Source organism: Peromyscus maniculatus, chromosome 2 (genome assembly GCF_049852395.1).
Source record: "Peromyscus maniculatus bairdii isolate BWxNUB_F1_BW_parent chromosome 2, HU_Pman_BW_mat_3.1, whole genome shotgun sequence".
In the NCBI taxonomy this organism is placed as follows: domain Eukaryota; kingdom Metazoa; phylum Chordata; class Mammalia; order Rodentia; family Cricetidae; genus Peromyscus; species Peromyscus maniculatus.
In genome coordinates this window covers 92,061,530-92,088,385 of record NC_134853.1, presented here as the reverse complement: position 1 = coordinate 92,088,385, position 26,856 = coordinate 92,061,530, and the positions used below count along the sequence as shown (strand labels likewise).

The window sequence follows — 26,856 nt, the reverse complement described above, 5'->3', positions numbered from 1 at the left end:
CAGCCAAGTGTCATTCCTTAATCATTGTGATCACAAGTAAATTAGGTTCCCACAGCCTCTCTCCTTGCTCATAAAATGGGAGTAGGACTGGAGTGTACCTCATTGATAGAGCATGAAACCCCAAATTTCATCCTGTCTTTACTTACTTATTAATTTACTCATTCTATACCTCATTTATCCAATAGATGCATGGATATTTTATTGAGTGCTGATTTGGTTATCTATTGCTGTATAACAGATCACCCCCAAAGTTAGTGTCTAAAGTGATGAATTTATATTTCATTTTACTAACCAAGGATTTAGACAGGCTGAATGGTTTTCTGCTCTACATGCCCCTCACTTGTACTCAGTTGATAGGTGGGTTGCTTTGGAGGGCAAATGACTCTTATGTTTGGTATCTTGTTGGAGATGGGTGGAAAATTAAGCTGAGGTTATCAACTGGAATACCTGCATTTGGCCTCTCCAGCATGGGAGAATTAGCATGGCCAGGTCTTTTAGATGTAGGACTTGCAAGCCTTCAAAAGAGTGACTGAAGAGACAGGAATTAGAACCTTCCAGGCCTGGTCCAGAAATGACCCATGTTCTTTAGGTTGCAATGGTCACTACATTGCTAAGCTTTAAAAAGTGGAGACATGGACTCCCTATCAAAGAGTTTATGGCTCTCTTTTAATCTGCTGTAGTACCTTCTATATGTATGGTGTCATTATAGGGGATAGAGTTGCAGCAGTAAACAAGATATGATCTGCTCTTGTGGAACTAAAAAAGTTCACACAAGATAGGTATACTATATTAGCAGGTACTGGGGAAGAGATAACAGGGGAAAGGAGTATGGAGAGAGGGAGGTTATGAAAACTGGAGTGAGGTGACAGGCCTGCAGGAGGTGAGGGACATCCCTGAAACACAGGCATTGGGTACAGCAAGCATGAAGGTCCTGATTTGAGTACATGCCTAATCTAAGAGCCAGAGAAAGACAGTCAGTTGCCAGTGCAGAATGATCAGGGAGAACAGGAAGCAGAGATCTTTGAGGTAGCCAGAGTTCAGCTGGAGTCAGGTGGGCTAAAAGGTCATCATACTTTTGTTTTTGAGGCAAGGTCTTACTAGGGAGCCCTGGCTGGCCTGGGGCTCAACTATGTAGACCAGGCTGGTTTTGAACTAAGAATTCTGCTTGCCTCTACCTCCTGGGTACTGGGATAAAACACGACACGTGCACCATTTTACCTCCATCCTAAATTTTGAGATGAAGTAGATTAACTGTGACAGTGCTTGGCACATGCTCTGGGTCATGGTAAGTGCTTGCCCCAACAGCTTGTGTTCCAGTGACCCTGGATGTGGGAGCATTCCAGGTCTCCTTGTTGTATTGCCTACTTCTCAGTCACAGCTGTTTCTCTGGCACTGGTGTGTATTCACTTTGATTAGAAACAGCAACAAGATCCCAAGGGGAAAATATTTTTTAATAATCTTTTTTTTTTTTTTTTGAGACAGGGTTTCTTTGCATAGCTCTAGCTATAGACCAGGCTGGCCTTGAACTCACAGAGATGTGCCTTCCTCTGCCTCTCAAGTGCTGGAATTAAAGGTGTGTGCCACCACCTCCTGGTGGGGAAAATAAAATGAAGTCCTGTTTGCTGGATAGGTGAATCCTGCCTCTTTAGAAAGGGAGATGGACTTTGCCATGGTAGGTATTTTGATGTGCATGGATTGAATCTGAGTTTTGTAAGTGCACACCTTGGGTGATTCTTTTTTTCTTAATTTTTAATTTAATTTTTTTAATGTATATAAAAGTGCTTTGCATGCATGTATATCTATGCACTGCTTACATGGCTTGTGCCCACAGAGGCCAGAAGAAGGCATCAGCTCTCTGGGAATTGAAGTTACGGTTGACTGTGAGCTGCTATATGGGTGCTAGAAATTAAACCCAGTCCTCTAGAAGAGCAGCCAGTGCCTTTAACTGTTGAGTCATCTCTCTAGGCCCCTTGTAAATGATTCTTAAAGGAATGGCATTTGTTTGGACTGAAAGTATTGTCACTCATAGCTAGTCAGAGCAGTTTGCAAGAGGGCAAAGAACAGTAGTCACTTCTATACAGACGTGGTTGGCCATCAAGGAAATGCACATTTTAACACGTATGAAGAAGCCTTTCCTATCAGTTCTGTTAGCAAATATTTTGGAAACTAACAGGGATGTGATGGGCTTTGTTGTGTTTTTTATGTTTGTTTGTTTGTTTTTTCTCACTGCCTCTTTGGAAGAGTGCTCAAAATATGCATACCCTTAGACCTAGAAATTCTTCTCAGAGATTTTCCTGAAAAATTAAATCTAGAGCTAAAAGATACCGTTAGCAATAAAAAAGCAGTAAACTGTAATAACATATGATGTGGAAGCTCAAGTAGTTGGAGATGGTAAGGATACAGTACAATGAATTTTGCTGTATTTGTTAAAATAGAATTGGTTTAGTTTTTGTTTTTGGAGACAGGGTCTTGCTCTGCAGACCTAGCTTGCCTGGAATTTTCTCTGCAGACTAGGCCAGGTTTCACAACAGCCTTCCTTTTTTTAAATTGTTTTTTTTTTTTTAAATAATTTACTTAGTTGCTGTATGTTCTTTGTAAGTCATGGTTTAATAGAATAAATAAAAATGGGCAAAAGTTGAAACTGAAGTTAAAATAATGTAAAAACTCATTACAGTTGGAAACAGTTCAAAAGAAGCATTCACAACTTGAACATAGCTGAAGTTGTTGGCAGGACTAGCTCATTCATTGGTTGTTATTCTGTTACTGTTGCTTTAGCATAACAGCTGTCTCTGTGTCTGGATTCTGCATTGACACATTTAACCAAGCTTGAATCAAAAATTGTGTCTGTATTAAACATGTAGAGACTTGTGCCCATTATTCTCTAACAATATTGTGTAACAGCTGTGTACAGCATTTGCATTGTTCTAAATATTATAATAATTGGAGGATGTGGGCCGAGTCTATGCAAATATTATACTGTTATAGGAAGGATTTGGGTGTTACTTTTGGTATCCTTTGGGGTTCTGGATCCAATCACCCAGAGACACTAAGGGACAGTTTTGTTTGTAAAATTAAAAACAAATATCTGACCAAAAAAATCCTTAACCCCGTCCAGAATTGAATTTTGGTTTACTGTTTAGAGTTCATGTTCGCTTTGGGATCTTATTTTGGATTAAGGATCTAAGATAGCCTCATCTTTTTCCCTTGGGGGGTAGCATTTTATCTAAAAGTATTTATGTTTCTCCCCAGTATTTGAGTCTCTGATTTTGTGATTGTTTACAAAATGGTGATTATCTGATTTTATTATTTCTTATTTTATAGCTGAATATCCCTGTAAAAATATACTTATTTCTTCCTATCTAGCTGTTTGTCAGGAGGGGCAGTTTATACAGGGAAAATTAAATGTAAAAATAACAAAGAAGTTCGCTAAACACCTTGGAAGTCATTTCTTTCATGTTCTAGCTATAGCAGGTTCTCACAGTATAGATGTAGTCTTAACTCTTCTGGAAGGCAGAAGTCTGAGACAGGGCTCCCCAAGTCCAGGTGGAGACTGCTCTTAGGGTTGTATTCCTCTTGATGGCTGGAGATACTGGGGACTGACTGATTTCTGGACCTGTGGCCCCTTTCCATCCTCAGTGCAAGCCATGGTTGCCAGAGGCATCTTCTGCCATCCCTTCCATCTTCAAGGGCCCTTGGACCCACCTTGATAGCCCAGGATGGCATGTGCCCTTTAAAGTCAGCTGATAAACAGCTTGAATTTCATCTGTTACCCTTTATTCCTTTTTGCCATTTAGGGATTGGAGCAGGAACATCTCTGAGGAGCAGTTATTCTCTTATCAGAGCAACTAAAAGTGTTTTCTTGTTTTTTTTTTAAAGTGGTATGAATTCATGGATTTCCTTACACCCACTGTGTGTGCATGCCTGTTGGGCACTCAACCCAGGGCTTTGTGTGTACTAAGATTCTTCCACTAAGCCATATCCTTACCACTGAATGTAGATTTTTGATGTATTTGAATTACTTGCTCATCCGTATGAAAATTCTATCTTCTCTCCTCGGTAGTGGATGAACTTTCATGTGCTCCACAGCTATCTGGACCTGTTAAAATTTAGGGTGATGGGTTCACCTTTCTAGAGGTCTGCAGCATTAGTTGTCAGGATGCTGGTGATTCGGTTTTAGGTACTGAACTTTGGGAACATAGAAAAAGTACATTCTTTTGGTGGGAAATGGTTGAGAAATGGTGTCCACAGTGTGGAAGGAAGGAAAGAGCAAAGTGTAAACATGTGGATAGCTCCGAATCAGATTTACAGTGAGTCTAACTTTGTTTCTATTTGTATTTCTTTTTGATTGTGTTAAAGTGCTGGATCTAAGGAGATTAATATCTACTCATTTAATAACTATGTATTATGTATGTACATGCATTTCAGAATACCATTACTAACATTATTATTTCTGACACAGTGACTTAAACCAGTTTCATGTGTTTTGTCTTCCCCTCAGTAAGGGTATGCTCATTATTTCACCCTCAGGTTACTGAAACTGTTTGCTCAACCCATCAAAGTCATACAAAATCAGACTCATTGTTGCTTTGCTTGCTTGCTCTATTTTAGTTTTAGGCGAACTTTAAAGGAGATAATTGTGTAAAATTTTAAATGGTCACATCTGTAAAGCTAGTTCTGTTTTTTCTTCTGATTCTTCTATCCAGCTCTCTTCTGTTTTATGAGCAGCCATTTAGTTTGTGTTATGGTGAAATACATGGCAGTATGCTCTCCCATCTCCTTTCTCCTGGCTCTCTCTTCCTCAACATCTACGTTAATACATTCTGGAGATTGATCTGGGGCATCTTCAGAGAGACCCTATTCCTTTTCCTGTGCAGTGCAAGTATTCTGTGGTGAAACCGTGCCATAGTTAATTTTTATTGGTGCACATCTGGGTTGTTTACAGTCATTTGGTTTCTAAATAGTCAGCTTCACAAAGTCAACCTCACAAGCACCTGTTGTAACATAGTAGCAATCTTACTATATATTGTTTTTATTCCTGTCTTTTAAAAAACTTCCTACCAAGTTGTTTTGTGCGTTATTATGAGTTCTTTATGACCACTGTTAAGGTCTCTTTTCTGATGATTACTTGTATTATAGTATCTCATTGAAAAAATTAAAAAAGAATTTTAGAAACTGAGGGAAAAGGTAAAAATCTCCTGGATGCCGTTGTTGTCCCTTTGTTTAGGTGTTTTCTCAGAGGGCCCCCTCAGTTGTATAAGCAGGAAAGAAATAACCAGGATTGTATTAGACACACAGCTTGATTATCTTGGTTTGTCTTTACTTGTAATTGTGTTTTTAAAAAATATTTTATACTCTATAATTTTCTCTTTATAGTTTCCTTGTTTGAGGCTGTTTGATTTTCTGGTTTTTCAGCATTATAAACAATATCATGTGCATAAAGACTTTTTTAAATTTGTAAAACTCTAAATGAGAAAGAAGTCTGTATTTGTTAAATGCACTGATCAGCTTGTTTTCAGCAGAACTTGGGAAGTGAGGCCAGTAAGAGATTGTCACCTTGAACTCTTTCACAAGTAAACTCCATTTTTTTGTCTTTTTCTTATACTAGGACCTTAGAAATGAAGTTGAAAAACTACGAAATGAAGTGAATGAAAGAGAGAAGGCAGTGGAGAAGCATTACAAGAGTCTTCTGAGTGAAAGCAATAGCAAGTTCCATACTCAAGAACAAATCATCCGATTTCTAACAGAAAGCGGCAGTGAGAAGGACCTGAAGCTTCAGGTACCACAACATCTTTTCCTTTCATATGGAAATCACCTTTCAATGTAGTAGTTTATTCTAAACTCTTGCAGGAACTTTTTCTTTGCAACAGAGTCTCACGTCGCCCTGGCTGGTCTCTGACTATGTAGCTGTGATGACTTTGAGCTTCTGACTTTCCTGCCTCCACCTTTGGAGCACTGGGATTCGAGGTGTATTCCACCACTGCTACTTTAACAGAGTTTACCATGTGTTTGTGGCACTTAGAACCTCCTTTAAGTTATATGAGCCTCAGCTGATAGGAAGGAGAACAAGGTCAGAGAAGGGAAGTGGACTTGCTCCTGTGCCCAGCTGCTCAATGAGGGCAAGTACTTGGGCAGTGGGCCTTCACTCCTTTGCCCATTTCGTCTCCTGTTTAGTGTTGGAATTCACTTCTTATTTGGTCAATTTAGTGAATTTCTGAGATAGAACCCAGGTAACTGTGGTGGATTGAATCCAGGTATTTAATGCTGCTACCGAATACTGATACTTCATTGGAACAGGAGTGGAGGACTGGAAAGTGTAAGCCCACAGGGCTGTGGAGGACTGTACAACAGAAGCTACAAGCTAACAAACTTTTGGATGTTCTGTGTGTTTGACGAGTGGATATTGCATAGCGTTCAGTTTTGCCACTGTGGCACTCAATAAAGACTAGCCAACAAGAGTCAAGCTGGCAAAGGCTCAAGGAAGACTCAGCAGACAGATGATGTGGCCAGTGCCTTTGAAAACAGGAGATTTAGGTGAGATTCAGGCAGGGATAGGTGACCTTCTCTCCTCTCCAGCAAGAGATCTCTAGGGCATGTAAAGCAGAAAAGTGCTGGCCTAGGGTCATCGGAGGCAGCAGAAACTTACATAGCAGAAATGGCAGTGGGGAGAATCGTATGAATGAAGTATGCAGACCCCAACCAGGAGATTCCTCCTAGAGGAGAAAGAATGAAAGATGCTGGAAGTTGAAGATCCTTATTCAAACAGCTGGGTTCACCTGTACATCCCCCAGTAAGACTACGTTTGTTCTGTCCATTTCCACACTTAGAGCTTCTGAGCACTTTAATATTTAAAAGATAAGTGGCCTGTATTCATCAAATAAGAGAAAAGAGAATGAAGGTACATAGAAATTGGGATGGGTGGCTCATGCCTATAAGGCTAGCACTTGGAAGGCTGAGACAGGAGGATCTTTAGTGTGAGGCTAGCTTGGGCTAGAGAGTGAGACCTTATTTAAAGGGTAGGAGGGAGTGTATGTAGTAGAAACAGCAACAATGAAAATTGTAGAGCTTTTTAAACCTACAGAAATTTGACACCAAAACAAGGTAAAATAGGAAGTAAGATCAGTATCCATGAGATGGCTCAGTGGGCATAAGTGCTTGTCATTTAAGCCTGAAGACCTGACTTTGATGCCCAGAACCCACAGAGAGGTGGAAAGAGAGAACTTACTCCACACAGTTGTTCTCTGACCTCCACTAGTGCTCTAGTGCTGGGGCACATATGCAATGATACACACACACACACACACACACACACACACACACACACACACACACAAAGTAAGATCAGAATCTAAAACCAATAAAGATAACTAGAAAAGAAGAATGGCCTATTGGAAATTCATTGTATAATTGCTGACTTAAACACTTATAGGGCAAGAGTTAGAAAGTTGAAGATAAATGTGTAAGCCTTCCAGAAAACAGAATTAAACAAGAAGATAGGGAAAGGTAAAGATAAGAAAATTAGAAGTGTGGTTCAGGAGGTCCAAAATATGACTAACAGGAGCACCAGGAAGCAAAGTAGGCAAAGCAGGTCCAGGGATCAGGAGCTGTGTCCCAGAATGGGAGGACAGCTGTTCCTGCACAAGGGGTAAAAGAAGATCCATAGGCTGAGGTGAGGCATTGTGATATGTCATGGCTTGGTGATTAAGAAGGGATCTGAAAGGCTCCAGGGAGGGGAGCAACATAGACCTGGTCGGAAGAACTGGGACTTAGAATGACATCAGAACTCCCAGCAGCTGCTTTAGACACTAAGATACGGGAGTGATGCTTTCAAACTTGGGAGGAAAAGTGATTTCCAGTCTAACATTCTGTCCTCAGCTAGTCTGTCAGCCAGTGTGAGAGCAGAGCAGGGTATTTTCAGATATGTGGTATCTTAGATTGTCTTGCATGCACTCTGCAGGAAGTTCTTGGCAGAAGAGCCGTATGAACAAAGAAATAATCCAGGAGATAGAAAAGGTCCAGATAAAGGGGCTTTCTCCTGGATGTACTGAAGGCAAGTCCAGAGTGACAGCTGAGCTACTAAGGAGTCCAAGTTTGGATCTTTGAGGGAGGTTGCCTTCTGGAACTCCTCTGGGAAACTATAGCGGACCTGGTCAATTACTGATGTGTTTGACTCTATTGGGAGGGATTTAAAACTTTTTTTTTCCTGAGAATTTGGAGAAAATTTGCAGTTTGTAATAATTTTATGAACTAAGTAGGCAAATAGAACAAAGAAGTTACTAATTCTAAGAGTTCAAAGAACTGAATGTGATTGGCAGTGTGATTGTGAATGCTACATTGCTTGGCAGTATTTATGTGCTATAACATAGTGCAAATATTGTTTCAACTGGTTGTAATACAATTGTTAGGAGAGGTCTTGAGATGCAGATGACTGATGCAAGACTAAGTCCCTACACTCCTGACTGGAGCCAGTTGGTAAAATTGAAAAGTGAGGAATCAAGAAACACAAGCGTGAGAATGTCATGTTGACACCTGAAGACAGAGCAGAAGTAGCATTCAAGGATCGCAAGTTGGTTTTGCCTGGGACTGAGGCTTTGATGTGAAAATGGGGGCGAGAGGGGGTGGGCTACTGTTTCCTTGTTAAGCATTACAGTGTCATTTGTTGGTCAAAACATGACAACTATGAAGGTGCAGTTGTGCTAACACAATTCTAGACAGGCAGTGTTGGCTGATTTTCAGGTTTTTCTATTCCAGTTCAGTGGGATCTTACAGAGAATTGCCCATTTCTTTCTTTGTGGGTACTGAATTCCTTCTAAATGATTGGCATGTTAATTCTGCTCCATGCTTAGAAGGTAGATGTGGATCTTATTCCTTACTTTCCTGCAAAGAGTGAACAAAACTCTGGCTTAGGAATCACCAGGTTGGGGATAGATTCTGCACTTGAACTTGACCAGAGACCAGAGGTGGAGTTTTCCTGTCCTTTTGTAATATTCGATCCAGGCTTCTGAGGTACCAGGGAGGGGAACTGCATTGTGTGTCATGGAGAAAAATCTTCATATATGAGCACACCTTAATGCTTATTTGCAGTCCCAGCCTTTTCTCCCTTGTGCATGTGAATGGTCTCAATTTATAGTTTCAAAACAGACTAAGACTTTGTTGAATTTAATTATGCAATCCTGGCATGTTGATTGGGTAGGAAATGGACCCAGGGGTCATGCAGTGAGCAGAGTAGACCTAGGGATCGTACCAACTCATTGGATCAGGGTACCATATTAATGGAAAGACAGCCACTGTGGCAAATAAGGGCAGTTCATGGACAGCTACTATCCTTGGCCATCTTGCTGGTATGCTACTTGCTCTCACCCATCATGATATGAAGATGAAGTTGTATCATAGCTGTGTAGTTGCCTAATGTTTTGAGATGATGGAATTATTTAGGGGACATGAGGACTTTGTGACAAAATAAGATATCTTCCCTTAAAGAGGTTTTTTTTTTTTAATCTCTTTATATTTGATGAAAACTTTGTTATGATTTGTTTCATTTCCTTAGAAATCCAATGAAAAAGATTTGGAAGCAATACAGCAGAACTGTTATTTAATGATTGCAGAGGAGCTCAAGTTTGGGAGCGATGGCTTAATAACAGAACAGTGTTCTCAGCAGTCACCACGCAGCAAACTCATCTTCTCTAAGGCAAGCTTGACTGAATTTGGGTGTCCACATGCGAATGTATTCATGTTCTTTTCTGAAATGTATTTGATAACTCCTTTGATAGGGACTATCCAGTGCCTTCTTGCTGATAATTGAGCTTACAGCCGGTGGGACAGGGAGGTGCTTTGTCTAGCCACACTGCAAATTAGTTTCCTTCATCTGGTCATTACTGTTGACTGTGTACCTGATACGGAGAATTTCCAGCTTTCTGGGAGAGGAGCCTGTATCTGCTTCATCAAGGATCATCTCTTGAAAAATGTGGGATTCTAAGCAGTAAGGAAGTTGCCTTGATGAAATACTGGCTCTTCCTTATCTGGTCCCCATTGTTGGTCTAGTCCTTTGCTCTTTTTTATTTATTTATTTATTTGTTTGTTTATTTATTTATTTATTTATTTATTTTACAATACTATTCAGTTCTACATAATAGCCACAGAGTCCCTTGTTCTCTCCCTTCCTGCCCCCCTCCCCTTCCCCCCAGCACACCCCCCATTCCCACCTCCTCCAGATCAAGGTCTCCCCCGAGGACTGGGATCGACCTGATAGACTCAGTCCAGGCAGGTCCAGTCCCCTCCTCCCAGATTGAGCCAAGTGTCCCTGCATAAGTCCCAGGTTTCAAACAGCTAACTCATGCAAGGAGCCCAGGACCTGGTACCACTGCCTAGATGCCTCCCAAACAGATCAAGCCAATCAACTGTCTCACCTATTCAGAGGGCCTGATCCAGTTGGGGGCCCCTCAGCCTTTGGTTCATAGTTCATGTGTTTCCATTCATTTGGTTATTTGTCCCTGTGATTTATCCAACCTTGGTTTCAACAATTCTCTCTCATATAAACCCTCCTCTTTCTCACTAATTAGACTCCCAGTGCTCCACCAGGGGCCTAGCCGTGGATGTCTGCATCCAGATTCCTCAGTCCTTGGATGGGGTTTCTGGCACAACTATTAGGGTGTTTGGCCATCCCATCACCAGAGTAGGTCAGTCCCGGCTGTCTCTCGACCATTGCCAGCAGTCTTTTGTTGGGGTATCTTTGTGGATTTCTGTGGGCCTCTTTAGCTCTTTGTTTCTTCCTTTTCTCATGTGGTCTTCATTTACCATGGTCTCCTATTCCTTGTTCTCCCTCTCTTTTCTTGATCCAGCTAGGATCTTCCGCTCTCTTTCCCTCGACCCTCACCCTTCATTGCTCCCACTTATGTCCAGGCTGTTCATGTAGATCTCATCCATTTCTCCATGTCTTTCTTGGGGTCCCGTTTTCCAGGTAGCCTCACTGGTGATGTGAGTAGCAGTCCAGTCACCCTTGTTCCACATCTAGCATCTTCCTATGAGTGAGTACATACCATATTTGTCTTTCTGAGTCTGGGTTACCTCACTCAGGATGATTTTTTCTAGATCCATCCATTTGCCTGCAAACCTCATGATGTCATTGTTTTTCTCTGCTGAGTAGTATTCCATTGTGTATATGTGCCACAATTTATTTATCCATTCTTGAGTTGAAGGGCATCTAGGTTGTTTCCAGGTTCTGGCTATTACAAACAATGCTGATATGAACATAGCTGAGCAAGTGCTCTTGTGGTATGATTGAGCATTTCTTGGGTATATGCCCAGGAGTGGTATAGCTGGATCTTGGGGGAGATTGATTCCCAATTTTCTAAGAAAGTGCCATATTGATTTCCAAAGTGGTTGTACAAGCTTGCATTCCCACCAGCAGTGGAGGAGAGTTCCCCTAGTTCCACATCCTCTCCAGCATAAAGTGTCTTCAGTGTAGTCCTTTGCTCTTAACAAACTGTAGAGCTTGCTAAAGCCCGAAAACATAGTGCTTTTGCTTATGTCTGCCCATCTGCCTAGGTGGTGTTATGTTTATCTTTTGACCCGTGAGTATCCCTACAAACACCCATCTAGGGTAACCTTTCTTGACCCCACAACACTGTCCTGGCCCCTCTTATAGCACACACACACATCATCTAGTTGCTGTCATTGGCTCTGCCTCTCTGCTTCGCCTCCCCTGCATCAAGTGCACCACTATTGGCAGGCACTTCAGGGGTGAGAACAGGTGCTTGTCTTTGAGTCCAGTGCTTACTTAGCCCTATACTTGGCTCTGGAAACGTGAGTTTAGTGATTATACAAATGATGCAGTGTGGCAGCCTAACCTGCAAAAGAAAAGGTGTTAACTGTAGGTCAAGTCCTTTAAACCTTTTTAAAATTAGGCAAATTAATTCTCTGATGAATGGCTGATTGTGACTTGTGGTTTTGTGAACAATGTTTTCAAAATATTTAACTAATTGAACAGCGTGGGCATCAGCCATCTGGGCAGATGTAGGCACTTAGACTGGTGTAGAGCTGGAGGCTCCCCTTGTGCCATTCCACCCTCAGTTATTCTATTGTTGGGTGGACAGTCAAGGGCCCACAGGAGGAACCAGAGTGGCTGTAGTGGTTAGAGTGGATGGGTAGGCCAGGATTCATTTTCCAGTAGGCACAGAAATATTTTAGCAGCCAGTGCCTTCCTGGTGCTTCATACCCAGTCCTGGGCATGGCTGGATGAACAGTGAAGCTCCTGTTCGCTCTGACCAGTTTGTGTGTTGGCACCTGGAGGATCCTCATGAGAATGTCAGCATGGGTGAGAGGAGCCCTTGGGCTGCTTGGGAATCTGGGGCCTGTATTTTTCTCCTTTTTCTGTCATTCCACTTAGGGCAAGTCCAAGAACTAAGTCTCAGCCAATGTTTGGTGTTTTGATTTAGACCAAAGTTAGTGGAAGTTTTGAGGTATACACAGCCTGTAATAAGCTAGCTGTTTTGAAACCAGGCAGTTTATGTCAGGTAGTGTCCTGGTTAGTTTTATGTCAACTTGACACAAGTTGGAGTCATATGAAAGGGGGAGCCTCAATTGAGAAAATGCCTCTGTAAGATCCAGCTATAGGCTGGGTTAGGGTTAAGGTTAGGGTTAGTGGTTAGGTGGTGGCGCATGCCTTTAATCCCAACACTTGGGAGGCAGAGCCAGGTAGATCTCTGTGAGTTCGAGGGTAGTCCGCTCTACAGAGCGAGATCCAGGACAGGCACCAAAACTACAGAGAAACCCTGTCTTGAAAAACAAAACAAAACAAAACTAATCCAGCTATAGGATGTTTTTTTAATTAGTGATTGATGGGGGTAGGGCTGAGCCATTGTGGGTGGTGCTCTCTCTGTGTTGCTGGTCCTAGGTTCTATAAGAAAGCAGGCTGAGCAAGCCTTGGGGAGCAAGCTAGTAAGCAGCATCCCTCCATGGCCTCTGCCTCCAAGTTCCTACCCTGTTTAAATTCCTGTCCTGGCTTACTTCAATGATGAACTATAATGTGGAAGTATAAGCCAAATAAACATTTTCCTTCCCAACTTGCTTTTGGTCATGGTGTTTTGTTGTAACAATAGAAACCCTAACTAAAACAGGTAGTATAGAGGGATACATCTTCACAGATTTACATGATATAGTTATTAAACTTGCTGTTGGAATAACATTTTAGTTGTCTATAGTTAATTGGACAAAATGTTTATAATCTTATGAAGCTGGTTGAATATTTTAATATTTATTATATTTATTTATTTATGTTGTATTGTGTGATATCTGTTCCTTATATAACCATGGGTACCAAGACATTGCATGGACATTTGGTCGTATCTACATCTTGCCAATTTTTAAACTACTGTGCAAAATGCTGAAGTATTTGACAAAGGTTTTAATTCTGTTGTGCAGGGCTAATTGTGGACAAGGAATTGTAAATTTCATTTCAGAATTGTTAATTTCTGGGTGTCAATATAAGAACTCCTGGCTGTTGCAACCTTACTGTCTGTTCTTTTTCAGTGGTTCCAAACCTTCCTAATGCTGTGACCCTTTAATACAGTCCCTCATGTTGTGGTAACTCCCTGCCCCCAAAAAATTATTTTCATTGCTACTTCATAACTGCAATTTTTGTACTGTTATGAATTGTGATGTAAATATCTGTGTTTTCTGATGGTCTTAGATGACCCCTGTGAAAGGGTTGTTTGGTTGAGAATCACTGCTCTATTCCCCCAAGAATGGTTTGCTTTTCAAATGGTTGTTCTTTCTGTGTAGAAAATGTGGATTTCTTCTGCTATGCCCTTGGCCATTTTGTGTTGATTTAGGATTTATCCTCTGCCCATTTTTACAAAGAGCTCAAGGCTATGGTGGTGTTTCTGTTCTGCTAAGCATTGTGTGGTCCTAAGAATTAATGCATAGGTAATCAGGGAACTGAAGAAGGGTATGTGACGCTCTCTGGCTATACGTGACTTGCCGCAACTGTGATTTCTAACTTAGTTGTTGACGTGGTTTGGATATGCGGCTGCATTTTGTGAGTTAAAATAAATGTCTTTGTTGCAGCGTTGTGACACAGCTGCTGAAATAAGCCCCATCCATCTACCAGGTCACCAAATTGCCCTGCTTAGCAGGAAGTGATCCATTAAGCCTTCTCTTTACTGTTCTGCTGTCTCCTCAGATTGTGGTCTGCACTGTACACATTTCCTTCAAGTCCTTAAGGAACCAGTGGCAGAACAGAAAGTGCCCCTTGCCCTTGTTGAGTACAGAATGTCAGCATGCTGCTTATGATCTCTGGCCTTTGACAAGTCACCAGATCTCCCTGAGATGTCCTTCCTAGTCTTTGGGGCAGATTCTAATCTGTCTGTCTGAGAGGATTAGGACTAATGGGGGTACACTCGTAAGTTTCCTCTAGATTGCATGCTCCAGACACCAGCATAGAGTAGTCTGAGTTCAGCAGTCATGAGGAACAACTTTGAGAACAAACTGGAGGTTCTCATAAATACTAGGTGGGATGCTCTAGAAAAACTGAGACAGTGCCATGGACTTTAAAGGCAAAAGTCCTGGTCTCTGGCCTCTGTCTTTGACTTAATGTAGACCTGGTCATTCCTAAATGGGTGTGTGATGTCTCCCTCTAAATCTTAATACCCAAGAAAGAATTGTGCTGGTTTAGCCCAGGGCTTTGCTCACAGTGGAGCAGTCTCTGCCTGTGGACTGCTGCTACGTTTCATTCTGATTAGGCAGGAGAATAGTAGTGAGCAGGATGATCACTTTGAGGGCTGTGGTGGATGCAGTGCAGAGCCATACCTGGAGATGTGTGTACCAAGTGCAATGCCAGGTCTCTGTGTTGAGAGACCTCCTATTGAACTATCCCATGTTTGGAGATGCTGGTGGAGAGGATTGATGGCACCTGCTCAGCAGGTGGGTCTTACTACCCACCAACCCCAGGCAGCTAGCTCTCTTCTGTGCCAAGGAGATCTACTGGCTGTCAGCTCTGCTGAGGGAGCCAAATGACTTCATTCTAATGGGGCGTGAGTCAGCGCAGGGGAATAGGTGATTGATGAAATGGGACGCAAATGGCTCCGAAGAGTTCATTTATTTAACATGGGTGAGCAATTTGCTTCTAGGAAGACGTTGACTCACTCTGACTTCCATTATGCAAAATATCCACAGGAATCTCTGCTCTTAAGATTCATATCAGTCCCTGTGTTCCCCTCTTACCTATTTAATCATCAGTTCAGCGAGTGTTTATGGCAGGATTTGATTTGTGCCAGACACCAGGCCTGGTTTAGGATAACTGCTGTATGCATTGCTCAGACTGAACAGGTGGTTGGCACAAAAGCTCTGGTAAAGGTAGGTGGGTGTTTCTAGGCCAGTGGAGGGTATCTTTCTTGCTAGAGTGTGCTTCCTATGAGATTGGGCTGGAGAGGATCCTATGAAGTGTACTGGAGTGTCACTGGAGAGTGGTAAACAATATCTTTCCATCTCTGAGGTCTCTGAGGTTCTTCTAGACTTGGGGAGAAATTTCTGAGATCCCTGAGATGGAGGGGAGGAGGAAGGAATGAAGACAGAAGCTAAGGAGTGCCGTAGCCTCAAAACCCTGGCAAAGAGCTGCTGTAGCTGCCAGGAAGAAGAGAGGGGAGCTGGGCTGAGCATTGGGACCTTGACATGGCAGTATCCTTCACCGTGATTCAGAGCCTGACCTACTGAGATTCTCTCAGTCCACTAGAATTCCATTTACTACTCTATTTCTTAGCCCTTCTTGATTAATTTCGACATCACATACAAGCACATATCCTGACTTTACTGATTATCAGTTAAGTGGACTCAAGTGACAACTGAACGATGGGAAGACTGATATGGTGCCCCACGATGTTATTACTCTATAGGGTTTCTATGAAGTACATAGCATAGCACCAGGCCATTGGGATGGTGCTTATGGCTGACACCAAGTGTACACTCCATGCACCATGTCCTGGCACCATGCATTGATTAATTCATTTAATCTTTTTAACCTCTTAAGATGGGTATGGATGTGCTGAGGAGCAGAGCCCATGCTCATACCTCATTATTCTAAGCTGGGTTTGATGACCCTCCTTGTGTCCTCATGTCTAGAATTAGGGGGAAAGTAAATACAACCCTCTACACCTGGGTTGTATTTACATTCAGCGAGAGACTACCTGGAGAGCATTTAGCATCACAAGCCTATAAAGTCAGCACAGCTAGTAAAGGGGCAGGCAGAAATGCTGCCCTGTGAGACAGGCTACAACCAGAACACCAAGGACCTGGTGGCTTTCTTTATCTTGATGTCTTCTCACCTGCTTATGTGCAGCTGAGAGAACTCCATGGGGCACTGTTGTATGCAGAAGCATTTAGGAGTACCTGGGCCAATGGTCTGTGGCATGGTTTACAGAAGTGCTGGATATCTAGCTGGGTGACGAGCATTTCATGCTTCTCCTGGTGGTTTACTGTTACAATCCTGAATGCACAGCCTTGGGCTGAAGATCACCGGGCCCGGAAGGACAGTACTGTTTTCGTGGGTCAGGGGGCTTAGCCTTTTTTCCCCCTACTGCATTCCTTTGGCAGTCCAGCTGAAGCCAAAGACGCATGCCCTAGAACAAAACGTTTAAATGCACAGAATTTATATATGCACCGGTTTGTGAAGTGAACCAATATTCTGAAATTCAGTTATCAAAGTATAAAAATTTTGCTATAGAAATGATATTTTAATTAAGTATTTAAATAAATTTAGTGGTGAGTATAATGACCACAGTAGTTTTGAAATAGTAGGAAGAACAAATGTTCTGAAATATCGTTGGCACTTACAGAATAACCCTTCTTAGCTGGCAGAGTTATAGAGCTAACCCTAGTGCATATGTGGCCTGTGGCAACTCCGGGAGAAGAGAACGGTGGTTTCAGTTAGAGGCTAGTGAACAGAAGGTGCAGCTGTGTTTTCTGGCCACATCTGTGTAGCCTCTGTGTGTTATTGAGGTTGAGAAGAATGTCTGTGGACAGCAGTCTTCAGCATTTGGAAAGCACCTAGTCGGGTTGCACTCTGTAGGTAGGCTGTACACATGACCTCAGTCATTTTAACTTTATTATTTTTGAGAGAATTTGAAATTCATAAAAAATTCTTAAGAATAAAACCCTTTCTGAGTGATCTGAAAGTTGCCCCACGAAGCCCTGTCACCTCTGAATCCTGTAAGCAGGTGTTCATCTAGCTGCCACTTCAGGAAATGAGCATAGCCTCCCCACTGCCTTCTCACTCGCAGGCAGCTGTCTCAGAAACACTTCGCACAAAGGGTCTCACAATCCCATCTTGAGATTTCCAGTCTTGATTCTTTAGTCTCTTGGCCTTGATCTTTTGAAGTGTCCAGTCCAGGCATGTGCTCTTCATGTGTGTGTGGGGTGTGTGTGTGTGTGTGTGTGTGTGTGTGTGTGTGTGTGTGTGTGTTTGGTGACTTGATTTAGTTGGTGCATCTTTGGTGGGAGTGTCAGTGTTGTGGGATATTTGATCATACTGTGAAACTCTGAGACTGTGTTCATAGAATCAACTTTGGATCAGGGTGTGGAGCCAGTGACTAGTTGACAGGAATTAGCCATAGAGAGTATGGAGGAGTCAGGAATATGGATAGAGAGATTCACAGGAGTAGGGAGGTACTTGGAGAGTTGCAGGCCTTTTTGGTTTGGGAGTGAGTAGAAAGACTCTCTTGCTGGGTCTCCTGGCAAAAAGGAAGGTCAGCTGGTTGCTTCTTGGCCTCTCTGAGCTAGCAGGTTTTCACTCCAATATTCGACTCCTGAGACTTTATTGGTAAATAGAACAATAGAGACTTGGTTAAAAACTGCATTTGGCAGCAAAGGCAGGGCGGTTGCTGGCAGGACAAGAAGTCTCACCAGGCCGTGCCCTGAGCAGCGTAGCCTTGATGGGGTTGGGGGTGGGAGTGGGAAGTGAGGGGCGGGTGGGAGATGCAGCAGATAATAGTTAAAATACCAGTAGATTCAGGTTTAGGTGCTGTGCCAAAGATAAAACATGCCAGAGTGGTGATGCTGTGTTTACAACCTCTTCTCTTCATGCTACACAATTTATGTGTTTAGTTACTAGCTGTTACAAAGACCATGTCTTCAGAAATCAGGACTATTCTGTTGCCCTTTTTTCTGTGTACTAAGGAAGAATTTGGGGATAGTGTTTTGAGTGTTTAAATATCCTGATCTTCAAACACTCACCCTCTAGTTTTAGCATCCTTTTATGTCTTTGCTGATTTATTTATTACAGTGGCAATTGCCAAATGGTTATGTTTTCTAATCCCATCATCCCCCTCTCATTTATTAATTACCCATTTTACTGTAAGAAAAAGCCTTTACTCATGTACTCATTTTGGACTTTGTGAAGTCCTATCTTACATAATTATTTTGATGTTCAAAGTGTCTCATGTTTGGCTGGCAAGAGCTTTTTAAAAAAATGACCCCAGTATCTCCTGGACAACGTTTCATCATTATTTAGGCATTTATTTATTTATTAGCTTTGTTGGATTATAATTGAAAACATCAAGTTTTGGTGGCTGCAGAATGTAGTTCAGTGCCATGTGGAGTGCTTGCCTAGCATGCACAATTCTCTGGGTTCAGTCCCTAGTACCAGTACCACCACCACCACCAACACACACACACACACACACACACACACACACACACACACACACACACACACACACACTTAAGGTATAGAGTTCAATATTTTGATAGCCATTGTGAAATCACCTTTGTCAAGATAGTTAACATATTCATCACCTTGGAGTGGTATCTTTTTCTCATGGTATATTTGGAGAACATGTTTAAGATCCACCTTTTTAGCAGATGTCAAGTAGGTGAGAGTCTGTTGTTCATCTTGGTCATCATGCTGTGTACTCCATCTCCAGGGCTTCCTTATATAACTGAAACTATGATGGCCTGCACCTTTATTTCTCCTTCTCTTCAGAAGTCCTCTCAATCACTGCTCAGATCTTAAGCATATATTTTCTGGCACAACAGAATACTGAGGCATATCTTCTGGTCTTTGATTTTGTCTGTCCAGTACTGGAGTTAGCTGTTTCTCCAGATGTCTCTGATTCCTTAGCATAATTGATCTTAATATGCTCCATAATTCCACGATATGGTAGTCATTGCCAATTGTTTTTTAGGTGGGAATGTCCAGGCTATTAATAAGCAACTTACCAAATCCCCAAGTTGCTAAGTGGCTATACCAGAATTTGAACTTGAAGGCTAATTCACATTTGTGAATGAATGCTGATCCACAAAACTGTACCCCCATTTCATGACAGAGGAGCTAAGTCTCGTGGGGTTGGCAATCTGCTTTCCCAAGGCTATAATACTAACTAGCAGTGGTCCAGCCCAGCCTCTGTCATCACTCTGCTCTGAACGCCTCTCAGGTGCCACTCACTTGACCTCTTTCACTCTCCTGTACATCTCTTATTTAAGGTTTTGCTAGGTTTTGGTTTGTGAGTTTTTCTGTGAAGCAGCAACCAGTGTGATAAGGCATTCCTTAGAGTGTCATGAAATCAGAGGAATGTGTTTCACAAGTAGCTTTCAGATGTTGGTAGCATGGCTCTCTACTTTGTATTGAGTATTAGTTAGCTTCATGTTACTATAGTGAAACACACAAGATAAAAAGGGTTGTTTTAGCTTATGGTTTTGGAGGTTCCAGCTCAGGATTGGGCTTATTGATTGTTTGGACAGGCAATGAAAGGAACATCCGGTAGAAGAACTGTTCACTTCAGGTCTAGGAAGCAAAAGAGAGAAAAGAAGGGATAGGGTCCTACAGTTCTTAAGGGTGCATCCTCAATGATCTGAGGACTTCCCACCAGGCCCCATGTCTCAGAGCTTCTACTACCTCCAGGTAACACCATCCTTGATGGGCCTTTGGGCACTGTGCAGACTGTTATTCCCAACTCCTCCTGCAGGTGGTGCTGTGTGACCGTGGCCTGTGCCCCAATCTGGCTCAAAGCCTTCAGTCTGTGGTTTTAAAAATCCAGAGCTAGACACATGTGTTTGCATAATAGCAAGCCGTATGCCTTGGCTTCTGCCCCTAATGTCAGATGCCCATTGTCATTTCCAGGAAAAGCAACTATCAGACTATGAAGAGCTGACTGGGGACTCAAAGAAAGAACAGAGCATCTATGCACATCTGGCTAAGACTCTGCAGGACTCAGACAGGTAAGTTTCTCTTCAGACACCACAGCCACACACTCTTCCTGGTTAGTACTGCTGGCTTCTGAGCAAAAAAAAAAAAAAAAGGCCACACCAGATGTAGTAAGCCTTCAGAGTAGTTAGCTGGTGAGAGTCTCCTTTAGTGGTCAGATCTACCTATTATCAATCAAGAATTTCTGATTAGAGCAACAAAATTAGCATTAAAACAGTTTTCAGTTGATTGTGTATCTAGGAAGTTGTCCCATGTGCCTTCTCGCAGATGTTCCTCACAGCTGTTCCATGAGGAAAACAGTAATGTCATCCCTATTGCACATGATCCCCCCCAAAACGATGAAAGGTTAAGTGACTTGTCCAGGATCACACAGATGTTGGCAGAGTCCTAGGATTTGACCATATCTCCATGTCTTAGAGTGACTCATGTCTGTAGAATTGCTAAAATCATTTGGTGTCACTGAAGGGTGGTGAGGAGAGCCAGCTGTGGCCAGTGGTATTGCTGTCGGCCTGCTGCCACGAGCTCTAGCTCTTGCCTTGTCCCCAGGCAAGTGGCTTGTTCTGACTTCTTTTTGCACATCAATGAACGATCTGTCTATACTAGGGTAGTTATAATTGAAAGGCTATGGGATCTGGTATTCATTTCAAAACAGTAGAGAAACAGAAGTGAGTGGTGATTGTGATGGAACAAGATTGACCCAGCTTCCTGGTTATTGGTCTAGGGTGTGGAGATGTGGGGAAGGGACTCATTACTTTAGTGTGCCTTTTTTAAAACTTACCCCACAATTTCCATAGTTAAAAGCATGACCCTCCCTTTTCCATCACCTATACCCTTTGCTGTTGCCACACTGGATTCTTCAGTGTTCCCTGGACTATGCAAATCTGCCTCTGCCATCACCTGCCATTTCCTGCCCCACTGTCCTAGCATTTTCCTGCACTGTCTCACAGCATTCCTTCAGAATTAGCCCAAGTGTTACTCTGTCAGGAGGCCCATTGATCCTCAAGTCAGTTGTCCCTCTGTGCCCCTTCCCCTTATCTCAGGGCAGGATTGTCTGCAAGGACCACTTCCTCAGGCCTGGCAGAGCAGAGCAGGTGCTGGGGGAGTGCTCTGTTTAGGAATGCCCCTCCTCTAGCACTGTCTTCCAGGTTATTAGATTTCAGATCTGCAATGAGTTTAGAGAAGGCAGAAAACATGCTGATGAAACTAGGTGTGGATATATCTCCAGAAGCCTGGCCATTTCACTCTGGAGAGGGCATGGCATCAGATGGGGAAGCTCAAGGGAGAGAGGACAAACTTTGCTTTCCTTGTACAGCATCACTGACAGAAGCTACATAGTTTCTGGGCTCAGAGAGACTTTATGGGTGGATGCGGTTGCTCTTGAGAACTCTCAGCATCCCAATGACTCCTGGTTTCATAGCTCTTTCCTAATGAATAAAAGCATGGATGAGTCTGAAGAGGGCCAGGGCTGCAACTAATGAACAAGGATGCTTAAAAGGCTTAATATTCATCTGCAGGCTTAGATCTGCATCCCAGCTCCAGCACTTAGCAGGGCTGAGCTTGTGGGTTCCATCTTTCTCACTGAGCCTCATATGTGTGCTTGTAATGCTGAGATGGGCTGGCCTGCCTATTTCTTTAACCTAATCTTTGCCTATCTCCCAACTCATTTTCGTGCTTTCCTATTTACCTCCTTTCTCCCTCCATTCTTCCTTACTCTCCTCCTTTCCATCCCATGCATCTTTTTTCCTGTCTACCTCCCAACTTACCTATCTCCAAACCTACTTCATTATCTGCTTCTCTCTTCACTTCCTTGTCTACCAGCCTTGATAATGTTGCTATGTAAGACATAGTAGTTTGAATGAGAATGGCCCCTTGGTCCCTGTTGCTAGAAGTATTTGAGAAGGATTAGAAGGCATATCACTGGGGGTGGGCTTTGAGGTTTGGAAAGCCCACACCATTCTCAGTTTGCTCTCTGACTTTTGCTTATGTTTGGTTATGGACTCTCATTCTCTGAACTGTAAGCCATAATAAACTCCTCTTCTTTATGCTGTCTTGGTCATGGCATCTTAGTACAACAATAGAAAAGTAACTAAGACACAAGGTCTGACTATGTCAATGTCAGAGCTGCCTGGCAGGCAGGAAGCTCTCAGCACATGGCAACACTTACTAGGAATAGCAACATGAAAAGCCCAGCCTCCATGTCCCACTGTGCATATACTTAGCTGTGGGGGTTTGGATCCTCAGACCTTGGTGTATACAGAGGACATAGTTGTGGATGAGAGCTAGTTGAGTTCCTGTTTGTAGTTTTAGCACTATTCACTCTGGGAATGTAGTAAAAGTGGTAACCTATAAGACCTACTTGTAATTAAAGTGAGAAAGGAAGGGATAGCCACCATGAGCTGGGTCACTTCAAACTGGCTGTACTCAGAAGTTGGTGACTTTAATTCCATATTGCAGAAGTGGAAAATGCTCTCTAGGGTGTTAGGGCCAGCTTGCCTCCTGGTAAGTCTCCCAAAGTCTTACTGTGAAGAATGATCAGAGTTCAGACCTTCTAGGCTTCTGAGCTGAGGTCGTTGTTGATGCACCCCCAACCAGAGGGTGAGTTCAGCTGTTGCTCAGCCTCAGCAGTATGGGGACATTTGGAGCTAGATCTTTATAGATCACAGGGACACATAGATCATATAGTACACACTATGTACTGTAGGATGTTAGTAATATTCTTAGTTCTGCCTGCAAGCTGGTGCCACACTGCCCCATTCCAGTATAGTTGTGGCAACCACAAATGTCTCCAGATATAGCCAAATGCCTTCTATAGGTGCAAAATTCTCTCTAGATGAGATACCCTATTGTAATTCCCAAGAACCAGAATTTCTGACTCATCAGATGAGGAAGGAGGGAAATGGTGTAGACACTTGCTGAGTGTCTACCAAGCTTTCTCATGTAACATCTCACTTAACCCCAAAAGCAGCTCAAAGTAAAGATGTAATTATCTCATTTTATAGCTCAAGCAGCTTAGTTGACTGGCCTGGGGCTATAGAACTGGTTAGTGATATTGTCTTCTTTTGAACTTTGTATTTCTGCTGCTGGCCATCCCCTTCTGCCATCCTTTTCCAAGAAGAATGCATAGTGCTTGTTTCTCTCAGAGCAATACACCTTTGTTCTGTGACTGCTCACACCTCACAAAGACTCTGGAGTTGGCACAACCTAAGTGATAGACCTGAAGCCTCAGCCTAATGGCAGGTGCTTTGCTAAAACTCTCTCCTTTGCTTCCTTGGTTAAATGTTTTGGCAGCATGCCACATGCAAGCCTGTGCTGTACTTTGACACTCAGGAAGGATTTCCATCTGCTAAACAAATTGATCGTTGTGATTATTTGGAATTGGAAGTAGGTACAAGTTTCCTGTAAGCCCTTCCTTTGCATGAAGACTGCTTTACAACGAACTGCCCTTCACACACAAGCAGAGAAGAGTGGACAGAATAGTTTATTTCCTCCTGTGTATGCTAATCTATATGTACGATTTCATGGATGGAACTGGAGAAGTGAAGCTTGAGTCTTTCACACGTAAGCCCAGCAATAGCTTCTAACCACTCTGGGGAAATCTGATAAAAGCTTATGAGCCTTCTCTCTAGAAAGATCCATATATTTATACATTTTTTACAGGTAGTTACAGAGCAGTGATGAACCCTTTCGGGGAACGGTATGTCAGACATTGGATGAGAGTGATACACTTCTTAGTGTTTAAGAAGGAAACTTTCTTATGTGCTTTGAGAATGCTTGTGTGCTTTCAGCCACTGCAATGCTGGGCATCCTTAAGAAAGTAACCCAAATGTCAAACTTCACAGTAGACTCAGCCCTCTACAGTGTGGACTGTATCTGCAGTGCAGGTGTCAGCCGGATCTCTGTGTGCCTCTGAGAGCTGGGTGTGAGTCTTTCAGATCATGTGGTACTTGCACATGGATGTAAGTCCAAAGCTTTTTTGTGGATCTGCACCGTCTAGTAGAACAGCCATTAGCTAAGTGGTTACTTAAACTTACACATACTTTCAATTTAGCAACATTAAACATTCAGTTCCTTGGTACATTAAACCCCATTTCAGATGTTGAGTAGGCGCATTAGCTAGTGGCTGCTGTATTAGACAGTATATAGAACTTGCCCATCACCGGAGGAACTTCTGTTGGGAAGAGTTCCTCATGATTACTGCAGCTCTAGGTGGCATGTCCTTTTCATGGCTTCATTGTGTTCTGGGCTTCTTATACTGTGTGGACCCAAATGTAAAACTCGACATCCCCTCTTCCAGAAAAATCCATTCATACTGTGCATTTAAAGTTTCGTTGAGTTACTGCAATAGAGTTCAATGGGCCCTGAATTGGTCTGTTTCTATCTTACTGTGAATACACTTTTCCTTAGTTTTTCTTCCCTCTTGACTCTTAACCCTCAGCCTACCCCAGTATGACCTCTTTGAGGGAGCATAACAGAAATCTGATTCCTCTCTCCTGAAGCCTAGGAACTGAGTGTGAGAGCCTCTTGTACACTAAGCCTTCTCAAGGCATTATTCCAAACAATGGACTGTTCTGGAGAATTAGATCCTGTCCACTTGCTCTGTCTGTAGTGGACACTAGTAAGGAATGAGTTACGGTAAATGGAGAACAGTCACCTGATCTAATATTATATGCTCATTAAAACGTTGCCAGAAGCTTTCACAAATGTAGGAGAATATTTAAGCAAGGAACACATAGTTCTGCCTTGCACATCCAGTGGCATTTAGACTGTGGAAATACTCATGGAGAAAAAGATTCAGGAGAAATAACATATGTTGATCATTTGGAGCATCGTAGTAATTTTTATTTTCTCTATACTTTTATATTTACCTTTTTCTGTAATAAATTTACTTTTATAACCAAACAAAAACAAAAACAAACATACAAGTGACAAAAAAACCCACAGCTTTGCTTGGCTCTGCATCTTAAAGCAAATTGGCCTGTTTTATAATTTCTGGTATTTTGTTTTACCTAGTGTCAGCGATCTGCAGGCTGAGCTGAAAGAGGTTCTTGCCTTGAGGAAGCAGCTAGAGCAAGATGTGCTTGCCTATCGGAATCTGCAGAAGGCCTTGCAGGAGCAGCTCAGAGAAATTCAGAGGCGAGAAGGTACATACTCCTTTCTATGGCTTTCCTCTTGGTTGTTTCATGTGGAGGGTCTTGGTTGAACTGGAAGGAACTCCAGGCCAGGAGATGGAATGGCCACATGGTGCTCTCTGGTGGCTGCGTCTACGTCTGTCTGGCAACACTTTCTAATGAGAGGGCCTGTTAAGTCTCGTTATTCTGTAGAGGGTCTATGGTAGGGTGCATCATTTGCTACTCCAGATAACTTGAGGGACTGGAAGCCCCATTGTCTGGTAATCAATCCTCATAGAGTGGACTTTTCCTGCCCTAGCTCCACTGAGCAGGACCACATAGATATGGAGCAAGATTGCTGTTTTAGAGTCACACTGGGTGGGCAGCAGGACTAGGGCCCATGGGATAGCACAGTGCATCTGGGCCCTTTGCCCTGCTACAAGCTGGGCTCCTTATAGTCTGGTTGGTGTCTTGTGCTTGGCATGTGTGGTAAAAAACTGGTTGTTGCTGTGGTGGGTGACATTTCTTGAGCCTGTTCTGTGCATAAAGTGTAGGGCTCTAGCCTATTGCCTTTTTACCTCTGCTCCTCACAGTCATCCAGTTAGGCAGAGTTCGTATAGATGAATATGTTGAGCTGGGCATGGGGTCATTGATTTGCATCATTTGACCCAGGATGTGCTGCTTGGAGGTCCAGGGTGTATTAAATCAGATTATATGTATATTAAATCAGATTCTGTTTGTGGGAGTGCCCCACTTAGTAAATGTCCCCTGGCTCTGCTTCTTCCTACACTATTAGAATGTGATATGTGCCATGGGAAGCAGACCCTGACACACAGGTAACTGAGACCCCTTTGTATCCACTCTGGCAGACAGTTTTTGTATTTTGTGTTTGCTCTCTTCCTACAAGAACTCGGGGGCCATTAAAATACATCAGTCATTTTCATGTCACTTGAGGTCTATGCTTGGGGTCTCATCTATTTTTGTGTATTCATCCCTAAGCAGAACCACTCTTATTTGAACTGAAATTATCATTTACTTGTGCCATCAAGAGTGGTTTCCAGGTACAGCACTTGATAGGCAAATTATAATTCAGGATTGGCTGCAGTGACAGTCTACAGACCCAAAGAAACCACACATTGAGACATGAGCCTGTAGAGCAGGCAGAATTACTTTTCCTCTGAAGGTCATGCTTTAACCCTGTAAGCTTCAGCTCCCCCACCCGACTCCACTGCGATTGCTCTAGGTGGAAGGCATGAGGATTGGACTTGGGAGGATATATTTCTAACAGTGTTTCTTCTCTTCTCCATCACATTTTATTTTTTTTTTATTTTATTTTATTTGTGCAGAAGAATCGTTTTCATTTTATAGTGATCAAACATCATATCTAAGTATTTGCCTTGAAGAGCCCAATCAGTTTCAAGTGGAACATTTTTCTCAAGAAGAACTCAAGAAAAAGGTATTGACCTGACCTGTTCCCTTTTCGGGCTTGTTCTTGTCTCTTTAGTTCCTGACTCCATAGGTGTGTTCTTCTCAAGGTCCTTTCCTCTCTTGCCTGCATTC

At 42.7% G+C, this 26,856-nt stretch overlaps 1 protein-coding gene across 13 annotated transcripts in view; it reads left to right on the top strand.

Moving 5' to 3' along the window:
- Positions 1 to 26,856, top strand: part of Cdk5rap2 (CDK5 regulatory subunit associated protein 2) — a 194,033-nt gene that overhangs the window by 87,420 nt on the left and 79,757 nt on the right. For 8 of the 13 annotated variants that reach the window (XM_076564372.1, XM_076564376.1, XM_076564370.1 and 5 more), the window contains 5 exons: positions 5,606 to 5,776; positions 9,545 to 9,685; positions 20,105 to 20,202; positions 25,199 to 25,329; positions 26,643 to 26,752. In XM_076564372.1, coding sequence (XP_076420487.1) covers positions 5,606 to 5,776; positions 9,545 to 9,685; positions 20,105 to 20,202; positions 25,199 to 25,329; positions 26,643 to 26,752 — 651 coding nt within the window. The remainder of the gene's footprint in view (positions 1 to 5,605; positions 5,777 to 9,544; positions 9,686 to 20,104; positions 20,203 to 25,198; positions 25,330 to 26,642; positions 26,753 to 26,856) is intronic. The other 5 variants (XM_076564381.1, XM_076564382.1, XM_076564379.1 and 2 more) reach the window with 1 other exon arrangement.